This window comes from Athene noctua, chromosome 6 (assembly GCF_965140245.1).
Source record: "Athene noctua chromosome 6, bAthNoc1.hap1.1, whole genome shotgun sequence".
NCBI classification, from domain to species: Eukaryota; Metazoa; Chordata; class Aves; order Strigiformes; family Strigidae; genus Athene; species Athene noctua.
In genome coordinates, this window is record NC_134042.1 from 25847160 (window position 1) to 25870954 (window position 23795).

Below are 23795 nucleotides of genomic sequence, written 5' to 3' on the forward strand. Positions count from 1 at the left end.
TTGGTTTTTAAAAAATATTTTCATTCTAGTTTTCAGCACATATTAGCAATTTGGAAAGATGTCTGAAATATAAATTTTATATGTTTGCTGTTACCTAGATCTCTGTATTGGTGAGAAAGAAACTGGTTTCACAATAACATTTGAAGATTTATAATTAGTTACCCATTTTCACACTTATTCTCAGACTGTTAAAACACTGATATCAATATTGCTCTCAGATAGTTGTGATCTTTAGTATTGAAGTTTCCTCAAAAAGCATGTTGCTTCCATGGCGAAAGAGCAAATACTACTGATTCAGGTCATTTATTCAAAAAGTGTTCCTCGTCCCTGACATATCTGCAGTTTTGTGTTTTCACCTACCTAGTTAGCTGTTTTAGTTTGTTATAATATCTAGTTTAAAGTAGCTTTTATTACACATTAAAGAAGTTTGGGGAGAACACATTACAGGATAAAAAATCAAAGAACTGCTATTTATGCAATTGATGGCTTGGTTGAGAGTATGGTATCTATAAGAACGGATAGTGTGTGCTACAAGGAACACCTGCAATCATATGATTACAGTATCCGAATAAAGAGATTAAAAAGCTATGGCATCTATACAGTGATCAATGATACTGTTTTATGGAATAATGTGATGATATTTAAAAATGGGTCTGAAGTATTCCTGTCCTTTTGTGCAGTAAATGCCAACTTAAGGTTTAGGCAATAGTCTTGTTTGCATATGGATTTTAAGAAAATCCATTGAAGTTTATTTGAAAGCCAGCTCATTAGAATGACAGACTGTTTACCAAATTTTGTTTTCTTGTCAATTAATGTTGGTTACTTTCATTTAAACAAGGTTACACTTTCTAAAAACATACCTCTGTCAGCAGCTGAATGCCTTGCATATATCTGAGAATCAGATTCCCAATTTCTAGATCTAGTTGGAAGATCAGTCTGTCAATGTTTCTTTCTAAAATTTCTCCTTTTCATGCATCTTTCACACCTTCACTACCTCCATTCTACTCTATATATTTTTTGAGTACCAACACTGTGGATTAACTGGCGGTGGGGGAAAGGCTTTAAACAAAAGCAACTGTCAGCTATCTGTCATGGTGTGTTGTGTCAGATGTTTGACAAGCTGTCTCTTGGCTATGGGCCATCTGGTTGTAATGGAACTAACTACTCTTCTGAGGAGCCAGCAAAACACGTGGCCACAGGAAGCAATAGTTTCATATCATTTGGTCAAGTCAGTAAAGCAAAGTTTTTGCATGTAATAATCCAAGTTCTGACATGATCTTGTTGGCTGATTAAGTTTCTTAAACTTTCTGTGATAGTTTCTCATCCCGTAAAACAAGCAGGTCCTATTTACTAACTTAAGTGATTAGTCAGTGTTTCATTATCAAGAGTTATAACATCACTGAACACTTGTATAATTAAAGAAGTGTTACTGAGAACAACTGCATAATAAAGACAATATTTATGGGAACAAGACGAAGCAAAAATGTAGACAAAAATGAGAAAGTGCAGTGGAATGGACCTCACACAGGCCAAGATGAGAATTGGGAATGAGTTTATGTGTACATTCTGCTGTGTGAAAGAAAGGAGGAAAGATGCTACATTTGAAGGAGGCAGAGACTAAAGAAACTGGAGAGGGAAGACTTGTGTTTTCTTCGTTCAACAGTGAAGGAGGAAAAATAAAAAAGCAAACCAATAAAAAATAACTCACATCTTTCTGAAATTTGTGTTCCTTCCTTTTATTAGGAATACACAGACCTTTATAGTCCTTTTATAGTCTCTCTCATTAGAGATATTCAAAAAACATCTACATGTGGTCCTGGGCAACTGGCTTTAGATGGCCCTGCTTGAGCAGATGGATTGGGAAAGATAACCTCCAGAGGTCCCTTCCAACCTCAACCATTCTGTGATTCTGTGATTATATTTCCATGTTAGAAAGAACGTGTGTAGGATCTACAAATCTGCAGAAATAAAATGTGATTGGTTTTTGAGCCCATGAGATAAAGAGGTGGCTGGCTGCTGAGGAATCTGTTCCTATCTAACTGAAGACAAAAAATAAGTGGAATAGCAGGTTATCTGCATTTACCAAATATTCTGACTGCAGTAGCCCATTTCAATATTACAGCTCAGTGTGCTAACACATTGCACAGTAGTTAGCACTGGAGTCTAGAATGACCAAAGCTGCCTTGCAAAATAGTATGTAAATGAGTATGTAGGAGTTGCACTGACTTGGAAAATGGATACTAAGACCATAAGTAGAAGAAGATCAGAATACTATTTTAATATTCAGCTGCTCTGACTGGCTTCTTTGGGACCTATCTTGCAGTACTACTTACTACTCAACTAGGGTGGAAATTATTTCAGGTAGTCTAGTAGAGTATTTCAGTTTTGGTTCTATTGTAAATAGTATACTAATACATGCCCTGTTTTAATGGCTAATTTATTCCAAGACCTCTTTGGTGTTGTGTAATTTTATTCTTTAAATGTTTTTAAAGATGTTGAGGTTAGTCACTGTGAATAATTTTCTGTGCAGAAGTTTCTACTCTGAAATCATCTCTTGAATCTGTATGCTGGAATTGCTGCCATGCATTGAAAGTCGAACTGATCCTAGTCTAATTATTATTGTACTGACAGAGCTTTATTCAGAGATTTAAAATTTAGCTAAAAAGATTTACTTTTTACAACATTTTTTTGTCATTGTTTTTAAAACAGAATCTTCATTCCTGAATTATCTTTTCCTCTTATAATATTTTAACTACTATTTTCTGTTTGCCGAATTATTTGGAAGTATTGGTAATTTCCTTTGCTTTTGAATATAACACACTGACATGGAAACTATATGAAGTTCATGTCCTGTGCCAGTTCCTAGTGTTTTTACAACTCTGCAGTGGGGCATGTGTGTGAGCAAGCATACAAACCTTGCATACTACTCATCAGCTTACATGCTTAGTTTATACATTATTTATTAGACTTGTAGGCATGAAATTAAAAAATTGAATTAATAATGTGACTTTCATGTAAAGCAGAAGTCACTTATTTATATATGACAGGCAATTAGGGGGAAAAACCCCAAACCTCTTAGGTTAGTTGAATGCATTTTTGCTTAATTTCGGACCGAGTACAGCCTCATGAATAAATGTTTGACTCCAGGTTACCGGGTTTATGTTCTGATCAGAAATGACTATAAAGAATGTATCAGAGATTACATAAGATTGGTAACTTATATGCAATGGATACAGGAAACCCTGAAGGTGACCCAGTTACGTGGCTTCAGCAGCTCCCACTATTATGTTTCCTCCTGCAGATCGGGAGTCTGTCAGCAACCGCTGTTAGCAGAGCCGTAGTAGTCCAGTACAGGAAACCTGCTCAAATGACCTGTGAATCACATATAGCTTGAGAATGTCACTTTTTCCTTTCACTTCTCCTTGCACATTTTTATAATGAGTGTGATTGATTAGGAAAACCTGTGTGTGCTGAGCTCTTTGAGAAGTAGATCAAGCTTTTCTTGATCTTTGAAATGTCATCACTGGAAGGAAGTGTAAGAATATATTGAGAATGGAGTTAGGTGGGTGAGTATCGAAGGGCTACTCAGTGCTGTTGAATAGCTGCACATGTAAGGATTGTTAACATGAAGAGTGGAAACAGTTAAACTTTATTGTCAGAATTCTCTGAATATCTTTCTGTGCACTTACAGTTCCTTTTACTGTTCAAATAAAAATAAATGAAAGCTTGTTTTGCTGCATTTTGAAGTGTTCAGAAATAGAAGGGAAAGGAATGGTAGGAGGAAACTAAGTCATGTATACAGCGTATTATCTGCCTATATTATTAGCTGCAGGTTCCAACTGGCTTATAGTGACATAGAAGACAAAAATGTTTCATTTGTATTTGAATGCGTTTCTTTTTGTGGCTTCTGATGGAGCAAGACACCATTGCACTGCTGCAAAAAAGGTGTTTACATTTAAGTGTTTCTCTTACTAATAGAATATAAATTTTTAAAGATGCATATGTTCCTGAGGTCTAAGCTCTACAAAAGCACTTCTCTTTCTTGAAATCTCAGTAGTTCTAAGCTGCTAGGCATTGTATAAATAATCATTTAAACACATTTGTTGATGGTTTGCCAGAACTTTGAAGAAAAGTCCTTTCTTTCATAGATTAGAAAGCTTTAATTCAAAATTATAATTTAATGGAAAAATCCTTCTAGTGATTATTATGTAGAAACTCATTTATGTCTTTATTTCTTTTAAAATTATTATTTTAGAAGAAAAAGGATAAAATCTATTTATATAAATATAAGTGCTTCCAAACATCTGCAGTTCAAAGTACATAATTCACAGTGACACCAAAGGTTGGTTTGTGTTTTGACTGGATGACTTTGGTATTATTTTTGTCTGCAAAGGAAAGAGCTGTGCAGCATCCAAGTGGCGCAAGATGTTTGCCTCTCCAGAAATCGTGATGAATTTGGGACAAGGGGCAGACTGTTCAAAAATAAAATATTGAGGGGAGGGGGAGAGAAGAACTATTGAACTGAGAACACTTGCGTTCCATTCAGCATCTTTGAGCTGGGAGCTACTCTGAAGTGCAGATCATTATAAATGAACTAAGAAAAGTTGAACAAAATAATAAACTAAGAGAAGAATTAGTTGAATTGGGTTTTTTTGCTTCATGTGGTTGTTTTTTGTATTCATGTTTCCACACGTTATGACTTTGAAAATATAACAGGTGAAAAAGTAGCCATGTTTCTTCATCTTTTTCGTGTTTGGTGTCTAGAACAATTATTTGTACTTCAGTTATTCATTGCAGTGAATATGTGTTAAGTAATTTCAGAATTTATCTGAACATACTATGTTTTGTAGTGGTAGGATCTTGGTATCGCATAAACTCATGTTTTAATGGTATTTTCCATCAAGATACGATGTGTCATTTACTTTGCTGATGAGCATTTTGTTTAAAATGCATAATGGAAAAAATGCATGTTGGAAAATAGTTCATATGCCATTTAGATGGACTACTACTTTCCCATAATTTGGGGACATAAACCATTTTCCCAAATTATTCATTAGGAGCTAGGTTACTTTTATTTCTCACTGCTTCACTTATTGAGATCCCAGTTCAACAAGGTCTTCATGCATAAAAGTCCACAGAATGTAATCAGGTACTCACTGTTTAATGTGAAGGCCCTGATACATTGTCAAGTAATTGTTCACCAGCTGACCCATGGTAAGCGACTAAGCACTCACTTTTGATTTTTGTCTGACTTGAATAAGAATGTTACCTTGAATTTAATAACAGAATTAAGCTATTTGTGGGAGGCTGTGGTTATATACAAGATCTAATATTAAACTACATAGACCATGTAAGACTGACTGGATGGGATTGGATCAAACCAAAGCCCTGGCCCCGCTCAGCCAATAGTCTAGGCTTCAGGAAGAGTACAAGAACAAGGCAAGCACGTTGCAGTGCCTCCATCTACATACTGCCTTTTTTTTTCACCCATCTTGTCAGTGGAGTCTTGTGTGTTTATGCCAGTGCTGATTCTTAAGGTTATAAGCATTGCAGGTTTTGACAAGCACTCTAGAGGAAAAAATATATTTTCATAAAATACTATATTTTGTGTGTACTAGTTGGATGAGACAATCAAATGTAATTCAGAATTCAGGAAAGAACTTTGTGCAGAATTTGTCCTCATCTTAGTCCTAGTACATTTGTTTCATTAGACTTTGACCCTCATATCAGTATTAACGGAGACAAATCAATTCCTTTTCTTTTTTCCCATCAGATAAATGGCATAATGTATTGACTCTTTTTTTTCCCCTAGCATATTGCCATAAGTTCAGGAGGGGTTGGTTTGGGTTCTTTTAACGAATGATGATGGAAAACACTGTATGCTATATAGTACTATTAAAAGCAAATATAGATGTAAAAGGATTAAAAAGCCACCAAGACTGCGTTTGTAGTAAGGATGTGTTATGGTTTTCTGTTACATTCAGCTTTAGCTGTTGTTTCCTCAGCCAAGGAGTGTCACAGTACCCTTCGTCTGGGTCAAATCTGTGCTGAAATACAAAAATGTGTAATGGACTTGACATTACTATCTAGTTCAGTGAGATGAGACTGAGGGACCCTGGTGTAGCAAAACATTTATGTCTCTTTGAAAGCACATGAACAGTCATATCAACCTGAGTAGCAGAGAGTTAAATATGCTTCTGCATGAGGCCTCTGGGGATAGGTGTTGTCTTCATATAAACAAACTCCATGGGGACCAAGTGGTTGGGGGCAAGGAGTCCATCTGCTCGATGTTAATTCTTTGCTGCATTCCGTCTTTGTCCCTACTAATGTTATTTCTCCAGTGACTGGTAGATTTTACTTTACTCTTATGTAATGTCTGTACCTTTTACTTCTAGAACACCTCACTGAATAATCATGTTAAGTAATGATCGATCAAAAAATAACTCATCAATCTGTGTAGACATGGCAGGCACCACAACAGCATGTTAACATGTTATAGGTACAAGCTGAAGAAGCAAATGCCGAAAAGCTGGCAGCATGTTAAAGATAATTTGTTTATACAAGTGCTAAAGTTATGTTTGATATGTTAATGCAACCTCATTTTCTAGTAAAGGCCAAACACTATTAAGTGGTTATCTGCATTGATTTTTCTATCTTCTGAAATACCCAACTCATTGTAAACCATCTTTACTCCTTTTGTGTACCTGGAACTGGGACCATCTTTTAACAGTCTCTTTCTGGGTGAGCCTCAAGGACTTTACTCAGGACTTTACTGATATTCTCTTGGTCCACTTCTTGACCTTTCCATCAGTGTCCGCTTTAGCAGGTGCTCCTTTTTGCAGTTTGTCTGGATTTTCCTTGCAGTGTTCTCAACTCTCCCACCTGGATACTCACAGAAAGGAGTCAGAGCCTGCTGCGGGTTGAGCCAGTGCCTCTCATAAACATCCTCATTCTGCTGAATCGTGTTAGCAGATGCTCGTTTAAAAAGGCTCACCAGTAGCCTAATGGTTTAAATTATAAGATGGAAGGGAAGAACAGGTTTACTTGCTGTCTATCCTTTCTTTCCTGTCTGAATCTCTTGTTATCCTTTTAGTATGTTACCTGCTTTTTTTTTTTCATTTTGTCTTAACTGCTTGTGATATATCCAGTGTTGGGCACATGGCTATTTGTTTGGAAAGACTGAGTGCAATTTAGTCAGGTTGCACTGTGGAAGTATGGTTAAAAAGCAGATTGAGTGCCTGTTGTTCGGAATGGATGATGTTGTAGTGAAAACTGTACAGCTGGGCACCGATGGTTGTTCAAGGAACACTTGGAGTTGGCTTGAAGAGGTTCACCGTCTGACAAATACGTTATCACCTGAATGAGGCTAGCTAAGGTAGGAGACTTTAAGGGAAATATATTCAGAGAGGAGAGCAAACATGAGAATTTGAATGAAGAGAGGAAACCATTTTCTGATTGGGTTTTTGGCTTCTTGTTTTTTATCTTCAGTATTGCCTCTCTAGCTACAGAACTCCGCATGCACACAGTAGACCATGCGATGAAGCTAATTCTTGGTGGATTGTTTGTGTGAAACCTTTATAAAATGACACGTTACCTAATATCCTTTACTTAGCAAAGTCTTTAGCGTTCTGATCAAGACATATTCTCTTGGACATCCATCTACACTTCTCTTGTATTCCTTGATGTATTCAAAAGTATCTGAGTTAAAGAAGCAGTTTTCTCAATTAACAGCCCATCTTTCATAAAGTGTTCAATTCATGGGAACCTCCATTTAAGTGCATAATTACACCTCAGATCAGATATTTAGTCAACCTGTATTGCACAAAATATTTTGTCTCTGACTTTAAGAGGATTCTGTTTGAAGGTTTCACAAGTATGAATTTTCACAAGTTTGGGATAACAGGGTTTAGACATTCTTATTTATAATATTTTAAATGAAACACTTCCTTTAGCTTTCAGCTTTCTTAAAAGGATACATCCAACATTTCCTTTTTGCCAGTACTGAATTGGATGATGTCTTTTCTACACTGTGCTCCAAAAAGTATTTTTATATGTTTTTAGAAGGAAATCCAGTTTCTTACTTGCAGCTGTTGGCATTTTAGAGCCCTGGAGTGAACCAATAAAAACACATGTTCTTTTAAAGAACATCTATTTTTATTGGACCTTGCTAACAACCAATGACACAGAATTCAAAAAATATTGGCTCAAATGAATAGAAGGGCTGCATTGTTTTAAATTCTATTTTTAAAACTTTTTACAGAAAGACTACACAGAAATTTCATATACTCTTGTTCTTATGAAAGAGTGCTTGCTTTTAGAATGCTATTTTAATGTTTTAAAAGTAGTTCAGCTATTGAAGTGTTGTAGAGTATAAAATTTTATTAAGATGTACACACTGTTGCCATTTAAGAGTATTATTATAATACTTTTGTAAACAGGATAATTAAAGATTTGACTTCCTACACATCTAGGAATAAATACATTTTGATTGATAGTTCAGAACATCTTCTGTTAATTCGTTGTTTCCAACATATTAAGACACTTATGTGCAAAGGTCAAATTAGATCACCATTTCTTTCAACAATACCCTCAAAATGGATTCAAGCAGTATGCTGATTGAATAAGCCTAGATTTTTTCAGATATCAATGTTCTTAGTGGAAATGAAAGTAAAGATGAATTACAAAATGCTACCAAGATTGATGGAAATGTAATCATGTCAAAGTTGACTTGATAGGGAGGTCCACTCATTTTGTTACTTGTGTTATATATTTAAGACACATGCTCTATATGCTCATGACAGCAGAGTCCCACTGCTGCTGTTTATTTCACTGTCCTGTCTTCACAGGAGTGAAGTGGCAAGCAGAGTAAGACTGCACCCATGCCCTTAGTTGTGCAACCTGCCCTGTACATCAAGACCTTTTTCTGCATGGTCCTATAGCTAGGTTTTGCTCTTAGCATATTTTTGATTCTCTTTTGGAATCAAGAGAGTAGCATGAATATAGAATCATGTTTTAAAGGTAGACTGAGATTTTGGCCTTTTTAATAATATTTACTGTAAGAAACCTGTGCTGTTTTCAAATTGGGAATTACAAAACACTGTTTTGAAGAAAAGTGTTGGCAAAGCAGAAAAGTGAGAAGCCTGCTGATCTTACATGATGCAATGTGTAGAGTGTCATAGTAATGCCTGAAATAGTAGATTGATTTTATTTTTTTAAATGCTATTTAGATTATGTGTTAGACAAAAAAAAAAAAAAGCATAATTGGTGTTAGTTTTTCCATAGTTTTATTGGCACGTTCATGCCAGCAGACACATAATTTTCATTTTAGACATAGGAAAAGAACTGCAGCCATGATTCTGTGATCTGTGATTTTCGTGTGTGTGTGAGATAAACACAGACATTAAATATCTCAAGTCTGTAAAAATATTTGCAATCAAATGTACCTTAATATTTGTTCTGTATTTCCCTATTTTATGGGAAAGGGTCTTTTTCTCTTTTTCTTGCAAAAAAATAAAACTGTGCATTAATGAAATTTACAACAGATACTGAGAGATTTCACTAGGCCAGAAAGATTTGCTGCCTTTAAAATAAATAATCCTATTAGAAATGAGCCCAGATTTCTAAGAGAAGTAATGAAGTACAACAGATATGTGAATTGAACCTACAATTATTTAAAACTTACTCAAATACAGAATTGAATCATTTTGGTTTACATAGTATTCTGGATACCTGATGTGCAGTACATCGTTAAGGAATTATTTTGTGTTTAAGTGTATGTATTGGTATGTCTTTAAAATTTATGTCTCAAGATCCTTTGCTACTCCTTATTTTACACAGACCTCAGTTATAATTTTTGCAGTCCTATGGCTCTCTGTTTCACAGTTTTTCTTTTTTTAGAGTTGTCATGAGCCATGCTTCATTGTCCCATGTACTGAATTGCTCCAGAATAGGTTGTATACACTTGATGGGAAGCTCAGTTCTGTGTCTTCTACAGTCACTGAGATAGTACAAGAGACTGATGTTTCCAGATCTTTCATTTGGGACTGCAATGCTTACATGGGCATTATATCATGATTCTCATTCCTTTCTTACTAGTGTTTTCGGAAAGTGTTTATTAAAATACTTATTATCAATTAATTGTCTTTTGTTCTAACAGTCTGTCAGCTTTGGATTTTGGTGCTGATCTCAGACTGCGTGCTTGTAATGTACTGTTTTACAATGTGCCTGCTAACTTTGTGTGTTTCCCTAGTTCTAACAGTTGTTCCCCTGTCTTCCTGGTACTTCATCTGTTCTGCTTTTTTGTATAACAGGGTTTTTTTCATAGGACAGTGAACTGAGCAAGTCCTCTTATGGTTACTATAAAAACAGTGAAATGTAATTTAGCTCACAATTTGCAGATCTTTAATCTTTAAAGCAGATGTTTGGTTGACAGCAGTAGGTATGCATGTGTATGCACACAGTAGCAAATGTTAAATTTTTCATTCTTTGTCATTAAATTAAATATTTAAACAAAACAACCTTAAAACTTTTTTTCTTTCAAGATATGGTGTGTGTTTGGGAATTAGAGAATCTCTTAGCATGAAAAATAAAAGTATAAAAGTTACATGTCTGTTTTCTTATAAAAGGCTAGGTCCCAGATTTGGGAGGAGGGTCTTTCATTTGCTTGCTTTTCTAAAAGCATGTATTGCTTCCTTTGTATCCACTTACTTAATACAAAAAAGACAAAATCGAGCCTTATATTGGCATAACTAGGAGCAGAAATTCAACCCAACATTTTAAAGACTTTTTAAAACATTCTGCAAAATGTCTTTATCTGATAGTAAACTTAGCTTTTTTTGGCATGCAATTGGACCAGGAAGAATCTGAATAATGGTGCACATTTAAAAAGCATAGCTCTAGTACTGGTCTGTGATTGTAACTTGCTTTTGTCTGATGCTTTCACTACTGCAGAAATGGTGATGGGGTTATTTACGTTAATTCATTTGGCTTGTTGAAAAAAATGTGCCCACACTCCTCTACTTAATGGGATTCTTTCCTCGTTGCAGTGCAAACGGCTGGAGCAGGAGCTTCATCATCTGAAAGAGCAGAACCAGACTTCAGCAAACAACACGAGACATCTGACTGCTGAAAACAATCAAGAACGTGCTCTGAAGGTAAATCTCCATTTCTTCTTGCAGGCAAATTAAGGTTGTAAGCCCCTGGTGCCAGCTTTCTGGGCTGCATATATCAGTTGTGTACATTTCGGCAGAAGTGAGCTATGGTGTTTGCCAACAACCCCTTCTTTAAACACAGATACAGCACCCTTCTGTTATGGTTTTATTTTATTTTGTGTATGAAAACAACAAGAAAAAAATAACATATCCTCCAAATTATTGGGCTAGTAATTAACGCTAAATTCTTGGGGCCTGTCCTTGCGATATTACATTTTATAACGTGAAGAAAGCTGCAACTATTTGCCTCATGGTACCTTTGCAAAACTAATATTTTAAAGCATGGCTGTTTGATCTGCTCCCAACAGTGTGTGCTATATTAATAACATTGTTGACCTATACTACTAGTGACCACATAGTTGATACTACTATTTGCAAAAGGGGAGCTAGTTGGAATTGGGAGGAGGAATAATAAGTCCTGTCAATAAGAATAAAAATGAGCAGAGAGGCAGAGAGGGTCAGAGAAAGGACAGTGTGAAGTGACAGGTTATTGCTGCTTTGAAAAAGGGAAATTGTAACGTCAGTGGAATTGATAGCTACATAACCAGCAATCTCACCGCTAGCCCTAATAAGAGACGATGCCAGGTAAGATGTGCAAGCATCGTGTATACCTATTCAACCACTATATTCTTAAAAATATCTTTTATGGGTAGTGGAGAGGCAATATAAATACAGAAGTTACTCTGTTGATACTGAGTTGTTGTTTTAAAACTGTGTTTGGTTTAGGCAGTAAGATCCAAACGTATCTAATTTATAGGCAGATTTTCCTCTGCTTTCCTTTTTCTTTTTTAATATTCGGGAAACATAATTATTCATGAAACAACTTGACCAATGCAAAGTATAGGAATAAAGGTAAATTCTTGTATAATTTGATGTTTCTCAGTAAAAAAAGTATAATGAATAGAGGCTGTGTGCTCTATGTTCCATGGGTTTATGATTGTTATCAGAATCTGTGGTGAATATTACAAAATCAGGTGTGCAATCCTGAGAGCAATCCATTCTCAGATGACTAGAAATAGAGATTGTAAACATTCAGGGCTGTTTCTGACCACAATAATAATATTGTTTTGAACCTGGTATCACTAAAATTTAGTGCTTGCTGAGCATGCTACTTATTGAACATGTATTGTTTTTTCATGAATTGCATGATGACTTGTTTTTTCTGTGTCATTGAAAATATTATGCATAGTCTTTCTGTTAGAAAATAGAAATGTTTTATTGAAACTACACTTTTTACATTTAATATTGCCTGACATAATGCTTACAGAATAATTATATTTTCAGAGTAAGAAGTGACTTAATAGTTCAGGATTTCATTCTAAGCCTGATATTGCTCTCTGAGCACCTAATCTTTAAAGAATTTAATTTCTGGCTGTCATAGGCATTTTTTGATTTTTCAAAGTTAGAGGTTAATTGGTCACAGTCTGTTAGAGATGAGAGTGTGGGGAGGAAAAAAGGAATGCTTTTCAATTTTTGATTAAGTTGAACTTTTTTTTAATATTGTGCCTCTGTAGAGTTTGTCTCAGTTCATTTTACTGTTACCTACAGTGAGGACAGGTCCATCGGAGTACTCCTTAAAAGGTTGATGGGTCAAGTTGACTTCTTGACCTTGAAAACTTTAAAATGCCCCTATGAAATGTTGGCAGAAGTTGTTAGCTTTGATATACAGCATATGAACACTCATCCTGATCTAAGCGTTCATGTAAACGAAAAGCTTATCACCCCTTTTTAGTGCAGTTGCAGCCTAAGAATATGGACTGGCTGGTAGGGATGAAAGTTGTGTCAGCGACTGACTCCTTTAGAAATGGGTTTGACCAGTGCTTCGGGCCTGGCTGCAGCTGGCCGGGGTGTTCCTGCTGCCGTCAGCGGCAGACCTCCCTGCCAGAGAAATATCCAGCCAGAGCCCCTTGACAGATAACACACTGAGGTCTTGGCACACACCTCCCCTGTGAAACCCTCTTGTTCCTAGCTGCCGCCTCCTGCCTCTTGTATGTGCTCAGTAACTATTGTAAATGCTACATGTGGAGTGCATGTACAGACTTAGGAATCCCCTCCTGTCTCCTCTTTAACTGCCAATCACCCTCTGATCATCTGACCATTTTCAGAAAAACAGGACAGGCCATTTGTGGTGCAGGGTTAAATATCAACACAACTATTTTTATTTTCACCGTGATCCAGAGAACTAGATTTACTTTAACCACCTCTCTGTAAACTGGGAACTGTACTATATGCTATTTATTCAGTCCTGCAGAAGGAGTCCAGGTATTCCTTCTGTGTCTATGCGGGAAATTTTCTGTCAAGAAAGTCGATTTTTAAAAAAATCTTTAATTTTCCCTACTCTCTTAAACTTAATTAACATTGTCTGATTCAATTTGGCAAAAGGTGTATTCTGGTGATAGGTAGCAGATGAGGAATTTGATCTGCTTTAGACTTTCTTCAGGGAGTAATGGGAGTGTAAACATCAGATGTGATGCAAGGATACTTGCAATCTTAACTTGATAAAAATACAGTGATCAGGACCAGCTAGATTAAAGATGGCATAAAAGTTTGTGATAAAAGATGAGATCATTACCTCTATGGGGTCCTGAAATAAGCTAAACAACAAAACCCAACAGATATTGTTTCTTACTTTTTAAAATAATCTCACAGCAGTGAGGTGCTGAGAAGTAAAAAAATGTTAAGACCAATCCACAAGAAACCTGTTTCATTCCACTGATAGTATGGCCTAATAGGTAAATTAAACTGCAAGCTTTTAGTTTTGTTTTTAGTTATTTTGCCTCACAGTGCTACTGCCACCCTTTTTTGAGGCAGTGGCAGCCCATAGACTTCTAAGTGAGGCAAAGCAGCAGAGACAGATTGTAACTGGGAGAGAGATGTGGTGGCAGTAATTTGGACAGATCCAGGATCTGGAAATCACAGAGATGATGTAAGCACTATTGCACGCTTTGTTTTTACACTTTTAGATCCTATGTCATACCTGAGGATCATGTGACAAATAAAACATATGTATCGTTTTATCTTACTGTGCAATATAACATCTGTATGTCTTTAGTAAGATAAGTCTTCTTAACTAATCTCTGTCATACATGTTCGTAGTATGTGATGTAAAATTTCCGTATTCAATGTATTTATTGCATCGAACATTCCTTATAGTGATGTGGGCCATTCAGTCTCACAATGCCAAACTGGTATTCCTAATGTTTATAATATTCTTATTGCTCATAGGGAATTGTATTAATTGAACAAATAGGCCAATTTCAAATCTTCCCTCCAGGCAATGCCCACAACTGCGCAGAGGTCATTCAGAGAGGCATGTGGGCCCCTATTTCCATAGTTAAAGTAAAATAATCCTCCTCTTTGTGAAACCATTTTAAAAAATCTCTTATAATATTTCAGATTGAATTATAGCTAAATCTTTTAGGGATAATTGCTTCCTAAGGGCCTATACATTTGCGCTCTTAGTACATTTTCATAAAATAAGATCTGCAGAGTGCTTTGCAGTTCTAATGTGTCAGGGTCTATACGTAAGATTATTCATTTGTGCTTGGCCTTCATAATTAACATTTGGTCTCTACTGATTCTGATAAATGTATTCCCACAATACACTGAAATAGCTGACTCAATTAAACATAGGAAAGTTGAAGAATTCTTATTTTTTTCATTAGTATTCAAATATTGTTGTGGATCATTTTATTGTTGTTAGCTTTGGGGTGTGAAGTTTTGAAATGCAGAGTTTTAAGTAATACATTTTCCTAAAGAAAAATAAAGATTTTGCCAGTGTGAATGTCCTTTTTACTCAGTTGAAGAAGGACAGGAAATAATTCTTGTGAAACAAATAACTTAATGTGAAAATTAATGGGAAATATTTAACTGGATTTGAATGAAACATAGGGAGAGGTGGCAGGTTTTTTCCCAGGCCTGATTTATTTTGTAATTTTTAATTAGCTCGTACATTCTTCTTAAAGCAGCTATTAATCTGCTTTAAAGACCAGAGAGACATACTAATTTTACTTCCAAGCCAAACTCTCAAAATGGAGAGGACTGCTGTTTCATGATGGTTTACAAATCAGGTGCCCTTTAGTGACCTAATGAGTTTAGTCCATCCAAGTATGATGTCATTAGAACTTGTAAAAATTATTAATCTCCTTCAGAGCTGTTAAGATGTTAATCTTTGGTTATGATTGGCTTTTGTGATGTTTTTCTGACTGATCAATCTTTTTAGTTGTGGTTTTCTCTAGGATTCGTCCCACATGCTTCCATCATTATATTAAGAATATCATAAATTTAGTCAGAGGCAAGAAAGTGACCTGAAGGACCTGTCAGAAATTTGTCTACAGTAGTGTCATAAAGCAGTTGTAGCTGATGTCATCTGCTTTCTGCTGACACATTAAGAACTGTGTCAAGGGCAGGAAATCCAACATGCATAGAAGTTTGGTAGCTGTTCCAGCAATGATGCCTGTGAAAAAGCCACCCTAGAAGACTTAAGTACTCCCTTATGCCTGTCATAGATTGTATTAAGCTCTGTTTTGATTCCCAGAATTTACCAGATTTTTAGAGTAGAAACCTTTTCTACATTTCTGCTTGGCAATGCCAACCACAAAAACAAATCCAGATGACTAGTCAATGTATCATCTATGAAGAGCACAATCCCAGGAGAATCTGATGTCTCAAGAGCTTAAAAAAAAACGTAAGAAAGCTTTAACATGAATTTTAAAATGTTTACTACTGTTGAAAAGCATGGAATATTCATGCTATTTAGGGATATAATATTGACTATAGAATGAAGTGCTCCTGTCTGAAGATCGTAACTGTGACCCTTATCTGTAAATCTAAGTAATTCTAAGTGTTTTTATGTTTAGTGTTTCAGAGTTGAAGTTTCATAGCTTCATTTTAATGAGTTTAGAGCTGGTTTATGCCTGTAAAGCCTCTGATTTGTTTCTGACAGAGCCACACACTTTTGAAATATTCTGTAATCCAGGGAAACTTGCCTGAACCAGCGGTGGGAAGTTGAGAGATTCCAATCTCATCTCTTCTATTCAAATTCCAGTTCAGCATACAATTTTTACATTTTATTATATTTATTAATTGATTCTAGAAAAACATTAGAGAAAAGCCTTTCAATACTTCCATAATCATTTTATATGAGGCAACAGAGATGAGGTTGATTTATCAGGAACCTGGAACGTAAGTTTTAAATGAGGCAAGGCCCAGCCACATCCAGAACACCACTCTGTCAACTTCGGCCATTTCAGCTGTTGCACTGTTAACTACAGTGCTGTGTGAGTGATAGAAACCTGCTGCTGATTACGAATATTTTATAGCTAACAGATGAATAGCTATGTTACCCACTGGTGAAGTGGGTGTTACACCTTTCTCCAGTTTCTAGCTACAAAGTAACTAGACATTACTCAGCGAGGAGTTTAAAACTTGCTACTGATCTACTTGTTGGTATGGTGTTATTGTTTGGTAAAAGATGCCTTGAAATATTGTGCTTACTTCACAGTGGTTGGGTTTTTTTCAGTGAAGCAACTCAGCAGTTTTCATATGTTAGACAATCCACCCATTTCTCTCATGTTTTGCTCTGAATTCCTCTGGCCACTATGCACTGCTCCCTCTCTATCCAACAGAATATCAACCTGTGAAAGCTCAGCTTGAGAGCACATTCTGTGGAGTTAACCCTAAAGCATAGTTTTCATTTTGAATGTCATGTGCTGCTACCTATAAAAGGGGCTGCTATCACATTTGCAAAAGTATAGATATGTTTGAAGACTGGGATGCCAGGTTCATATTGGAAGTAGAAGGGGAGGAGAAGTAGATTGCAGATCTGCTGCTCACTGTGAGGAGATACACTGTTCCCTTGCATTTATTTATGATCTATATCTATTTTTCTGAAACTACAGGAACGTTTCAGAAGCACTGGGAATAGTTAACAGGCTTCCTGGAGGTTATCTCCAGCAAATAATATGTTGTTACAACTAATCCTGAAAAGTTCTTCATGCTATTCCTCCAATAACTCACACAAGGATAAAATACTAGAGCATTTATCAAGTAAACTGCAGTCTCTAACTTTGTCCAAGAGCTATTTCAGTAGTTCAGTTGCTTTTCCAAAGAAGGGTGCCACTTCCTCCTTCTGCTTTCAGGAGAGTTGTCCAGTTCAGATTTGTAGAAAGCCACAATGAGTCCATTTCGCTCTCCAGTAGCTACCCTAAAGCAGTATGTGCCCTCATACTGGGCAATGTAAGAGACAAATTTGCTACTCTGTCAGTAAAACTTGTTGTAAACCACATGAGATCGCTATTAATTTTTAGAGTGGAAGTTTGCTAAAGTTTGAATGTTTGAATGGCTTTTAAGTACATAGAGGTGGTAGAAATAAAAGACCTAGTAAAACCTGGAACATGATGCTGACAATCTGGATGTGGATAAGAATGCACAAACATTTTTCTTCAGTTGCTTCTTCCTAGACACTTTATCAGACAGATACAGTTGCAATCTTAATTGCATTGAACAGAGCAGTTGCTTGTGCTGCACCCAAACCCACTTAATCACAAGGTCATTAAGGTTAGACCCATGTCTGTTAAGCCCTTATCCTGGTGTTATTAAATAGTACTGTACACCTTAGAGGGTATCGGTGTAAGCTGGTGCATCGTACCACAAATGAACACTAAAATGAGGCTGTGTACAACTCCTGCAGAAATAATTCTGTCTATGTTCCACTTCAACATTAAGTTTCTGCATTCTTTGCTGCTTAAGTGGCAGTGTCTCCAAAAGCCATTGCTGCAGACTTCTGACAACCCACCCAGTTATCTGTATGTATGGAAAGGTAGAGAAAATAACTCATATAACCCTACAGTGACCAACATTCCCCATCAGTCTCGGTGGAAAAAATGGAAGCACTGGTCAAGTGGTCTTTAAAGCACTCAGTTGAAGTTTCCTTGAACCCAACTGTTCCTTTCAGCCAGATGTCATAACCTGGTCATCTGGGCAGTTCGGGTCCAGAGATCCTCAGCCAGGGATTCCTCCTTCATCTGCTGTCATATATTTACAAGAGTAACAGTTTGCTTGTGTGTATCCCCTATAGGCAGAAAGTGACTAATGTAGCACATGTATGGGTCAAAAAGCTAAATTCAGAAATTCAGTCTGCTAGTATCACTTTCAGTGACCAGTTTTGTTAATTGTTTTTTTTGTAGCCATCCAGGCTGGTAGGCTTTATTTAGTTATGCAGATCTTGACAGAATAGTTATTCACAAGTGACAACTACATTCTTAGTGACTGTCTCCTCCCATCTGGTAATTAATGTTTTAGCACTGACAGACATTTTTATTAACTGACCAAAAATATTTTAATTTGTATAGGGAGTTGAAAGTTTAAGTAATAGCTTAAATGTGACATAAACAAATAATACAGTGTTTTCTCCCGATGAAAAACAATGGAAATGAATTGTGAGATGAGACACTTTCCCTTCACTGAGAGTGCAGTTGTCCAGGGTCCCTTTAGAAACACAGGCTTCCAGAGTCTAATACATCTGATTTATACAAAACATCTGCCTGGGAGTTGAAGAGAAATTATGTTTCGTAACATATTAGTAGTTGCATAATTTTCAGCGGACAGTTTGTGATGTCATTAAGTGGCTGTGTGGATAGGCATCAAGGCCATTTGTATTGGTTCACTAAGGCATCACTATGGGCCAGAATTTTGAACTCATTCAAGCCTTGGGTGGTTTTTCAAGTTGAAGGAAACAAATAGACATACGCAAGTTCTCATCTTTGCTTCCTTGGTTGCACTGGTTGTGCCACCTTCCTATATCTGTAAGGCTGTCCTTTCACCGACAGCACTGTCGGGCATGGCAGCTCTATGTGTACAGTGTTCTCTGCACAGGAGCTACTCAGGATTTCTTGGACTTCGTTCAAATGAAAGAAGATCAAGCAATTTACTGTGACCTCAAGTCTGTCAGAATTGTTTCAAAGCAAAGTAGTATACGGATGAGAGTGAACATTTATTGGCAGAACGTTTGTCCTGAAAATGATCCTGAGAAGACTTGCATCTAACTAATTATGCTTGTCTAGAGCACTGTATGTCTTAAGGAATTTTAGCATGCTTCATATTACCTGTAAACAGCTGCACAAGAATGGTACTGAATGTGTCTTGATAGACTGAACAGACAGTGTCTTGGCTAAAAGTTTGTTCACCTTGCCTGAGGAGTGCAAGTCTTCCTTCTCTTCTGTTAACAGATGCTGGACATCTCTTAACCAAAACAGATATATTTATTGAACTTTGATTTAGTTTTAAGCATTAAGGCATTCACTGCTCATTCACACTTCATGTTTGATGTCAAGTTTCATCTACTCCTCTAAAAATTCCTTGGAAGTCTGTTGCTTTTTAGTTGACAACCTTCAAATGTCTCAGCACCAGATTACTCTTGACAATCTTAAACATCAACAAACTGTTTGTATATACTATAAACATCCCTTTGTCATTGGAGATGATGTGGTCATTCAAACCTTTTGGCTGAGTCTTATTTTTTGGTTTCCATTTCATAGGTGGAAATTGTCTTCCCATGAGGTCAGTCAGTGTTACTACTTTCAATTAGCAGAAGTATTATTTCTGATGAATGCAGCAGGTTCTTGGAATGCAATTTCCTGGTTTCAGGTTATTCTAAATCTGGATTATCATTCTCACAGTCATCTAGACTGCTTCCTCATCGTCACTTTTGGTATGCAAAGAACCATCTCTTTCATGCTAAAAGGCTTCTGTGACCACGAACTTCCTGTTGACAAGGCCCTCTTGTCCATGTTTGTTATTTAACCATTCTGTAATTGTGCATCTGCACATATTAACTTAGCATTTTACAAATACTTTGCACTCTTCCTTCTAACAGGATAGATTCCACTTTGTATGGTTGATTCTCTTGATAGCTGTTTGGATGACTTCCTGGAAGTTCCTTCCTTGCTCAGTGATGCTGCCACTTGGCCTTCCAGTTTCAAGGATGCTTTGTTTCATTTGTAAATGTTCTGCAGCATTTTTAGGTTTTTGCCTAAACTCTGTTAAAGGACTTAAGAACTAGAATAGTTTATGGGCCTGGGGCAGATCTCAGATATGTGTATCCTAGAAATACATGTTCTGAATTGAAAAACATTCTGAAGTTATAGAAGATGTAACAAACTATACAGGCATCCTGTGGCCAGATAGAAAGCTGTCTGCTACTTGCTCTTTCACTCATCTTGATAGAGGTGATACCCATGCCTTACACCAATTTTTTCTTTAATTTGTTCTAAAATACACTTAAATTCATCAGTATCTTGTAAATTACAATCACAGACTCTAATATGTAAGTAAAATGTACTGTAGAAACCACAATCATATTATAAAAATGAAAACTATTTAGCTCTAATGACGTTTCATTGCCATCTCCCATGGTATAGTTTATCACCCCAGTCATGGGTTCATTTTTCCTTCCTTCTGCACATTAACATGTCAGTGGTAGTACTACTATGAACCTTTGTAACATCTGAGGAGATGTCATATTGCTGCACTTCAGCTATAAAAAATAGTCTTTCACTTCCCCCCTAGTATGGAGCTTCGTTTTGGAATTACATGGGTCAGGAACAAAGGGCATATGTTAATCTAATTGTAAAACAATCATGAAGCCTAATATATCAGACTTACTATAGACTTACTAGAAGACTAGGACTCCCTTCTTTACTTGCCACTTTCTGATACTATAAAACATATTTCCAAACTTAGTTAAGAGATTCTAAATTTGAAGCCATTTTGTACATAAAATAGTAACTGTTTTCCACAATGTTTAAAGAAGCCATTAGTGTTAGTTTCTATTAATAATATCATCCCTAATCTTCACTGACATAGTTTTCCAAGTATCTATCAGCATTGTATCATAATAAAACAAAGTACCAAAAATAATTAGCCAAGTTAAGTTTTTCCTTCTTCACAGGTATCAAGTATTAAATGATGCTGGAGACAAGATATCAGATTTAATGAATGAAGAGGAGGAGTGACATTCTTATGTATTACTTTTTGTTTCATAAATCTTGTTTCTTTCTCCATATGAAATACAGGCAGAAAGAAAGTGTGGTAAATCTTAATTTTCAATCATTTTTTCATTGTCTTAATGTATACTCTTTATTCTGCACAGGAAAACGATTCTCTTTTGTTTGAGCAGCAACTGTAAACAAAATCTTGAGCCTGAGTGCATGATGACATGTCAGTTATTTGTCCTACAATAAAATGTATAAAAGGTAGTAACCTAAGCTCTTGTGCAAAAAGCAAGCTACAGGGTCATTAAATAGCAAAGGTCTTGCTCTGACCCATCCATGACCTCCTTATCTGAAACGCCTCTCAGAATTGATAGAATCTACTTTAGATCTTGGGTAGACGAAACCAGGTATAGGATAGAGGATCAATATAAATATTTCAGAATTTTACATATTTACTGTAAAGGAATCTTTGGTCTTTGTATGTTTATCTTTCTGTTCAGAAACTGAAGAATAGAAACTTCTGTTTCTAATAGAAGAATTGGAGAACCTTTTCCTAGAATTTTGCATGCAAGTGATCATATGAAGTATGGATCAGAGTAGAAAGGGGACAGATCGTAAAAGAAGACACTGAAACATTTGGTCTTAGTATGATTGTAAGGCTGCAGAGAAGCTTTGATTCAGAAGCCTCAGGGTGCTACATGTTTGCTCTTATTTATCTTTTACTGTAATCTGAAAGCCTCTTCTGTTCTGTTCCCAGGTGAGAAACTTGAGGTTTTAAAATGAGATGAAGTCTAAAGAGCCCATGTCCAGAAAGTGCAGCTTGGTGACATCATTTACTTAGAGGAGTCAGGACTCATTTTGCCCGTCCTTTTTAATTCCCGTATGTTTATTTGGTCTGGTGCAGAGGCACATTTTTGATGTTAGGGCACTTGTGCTCCTAGATCACTGAGAAACTTTTATAAATCCCTTTCTTTTCCCCATAAATAAGAGCAAAATCCTGATTTGACTTACATGTCTGTGGCCACGCAGAGGTGTAAAGGAAAAGTGGACTTTGCCATTCACATATTTAGGTTGCTAAGGGGAAGAGATGTGCTCCTTGTGTGCAGTAGTGTTTATTTCTACCTGAGCAGTATACAGGTCATTAGGAGAACGCTTGAAAAGCAGAAGGAATGAATGGACTTGGACTTATTTTGATATTTTTTCTTCTATGAAAGTGGTCTTTACGAAGTAAAATATTCCTCACCTGTCTTCCAGTAGATGTCCACAGCTTTTTTCATGAGATTATGGACTGGCAGCTGGACTTTGACTCTAGCAATTTTCTCTAGCAGTAAGCTTTAGAGCAGTACTATACATTAGGAGTCAAGTATTAAACTTGATAATTCAATAATTCTGAGTTTCCAGACCTTAACCATAAAAAACATTTGCACGCACAGTGGTATACCACCTATTCAGAAAGGATATTAATACTACCTTTATTTATTAACACAAGCACAGATAGAATTTTGCCATATGAAATACACAGCCTTGTTTTTTATTATATGAAGACTCGAAAGGTGTAAAGTTTCACATTAGCAGAAGTATATCAATGCATTAGGATTTCAACTCAACATATATTAAGTTTATCTTCATATTTAGAAACAATGCATGCATAGCTCTGTCATGTAGCTGAATCAAAATTGCTCATTACACTTGCACAAAAAATGAATTATTCACTGAAAACACTCAAAAAAGGTCTGATTTCTCCTTTAAATACATTTGCAATTAAAACTTCAATTTCTTATGCCTCCAAAATTCAGTCAACTGTGTTGTTACTTCCAAAATTCAGCCTTAGGGGTAAGGTAAATATATCTTACAAAGAAAAAGCAATAAAAAGATTAAATTAGAAAACAGCTGTCTTCAAACTTTGGATAGGAAGCTGAAGTAACAATGCTATGGTGTAGTAGTAAATAAGTGTACATCACATTGCCTTAACATGGTATTAATGTGTATTGGTGATTGTGTTAAGCTGCTAAGCAGCCAAATTTGCAATTTAAAATTAAACTCAAAGACGCAAATGTCATTTTGTACTTAGATTCAATATATAAAGAAACCTTCTGGGACTTCATTTTGTGAACTGTGTTGGTTGATACTGCATTTTCCATCTCCAGAAGTGATTCTCCACAGAAGAACAGATGTCATCTTTCACAGTTTTACTAGAAAAATTCCATGCATTTCATAAATTCACCATTTCCTTATGGGTCACATTCAAGATGATTATTTCAATGTTTGTTTGTTTATTAAAGAAATACCTGCTATGATAGTGGGGTTATTAAGATGGTGGTGGCATGACTTGCGCATAGATTTCTTTCTTTACAAATATCTTTGCCACATATTTTGAAGAACGGGGGTAACATTTAAAAAAAACAAACAAGCAAACAAACAACAAACAAAAAAAAACCCACAAACAACCATTTAAACTATCTTTTACATTAGAAACGTCATTTGGACCAGGCTTTCAAACACTGAAAGTAATCTTGTAAATTAGGCCTGATTCTGTGCACATGTGACTGTGCACACAGTGACTACTGAAGACCAGCCCTGCTGACATTAATAC

At 36.1% G+C, this 23795-nt stretch overlaps 1 protein-coding gene across 1 annotated transcript in view; it reads left to right on the plus strand.

The window, feature by feature from the left end:
• MIPOL1 (mirror-image polydactyly 1) overlaps positions 1–23795 on the plus strand; it is a 186762-nt gene that overhangs the window by 81393 nt on the left and 81574 nt on the right. Inside the window, exon 10 of the mRNA XM_074909904.1 lies at positions 11046–11153. Within this exon, the coding sequence (XP_074766005.1) occupies positions 11046–11153 (108 nt within the window). The remainder of the gene's footprint in view (positions 1–11045; positions 11154–23795) is intronic.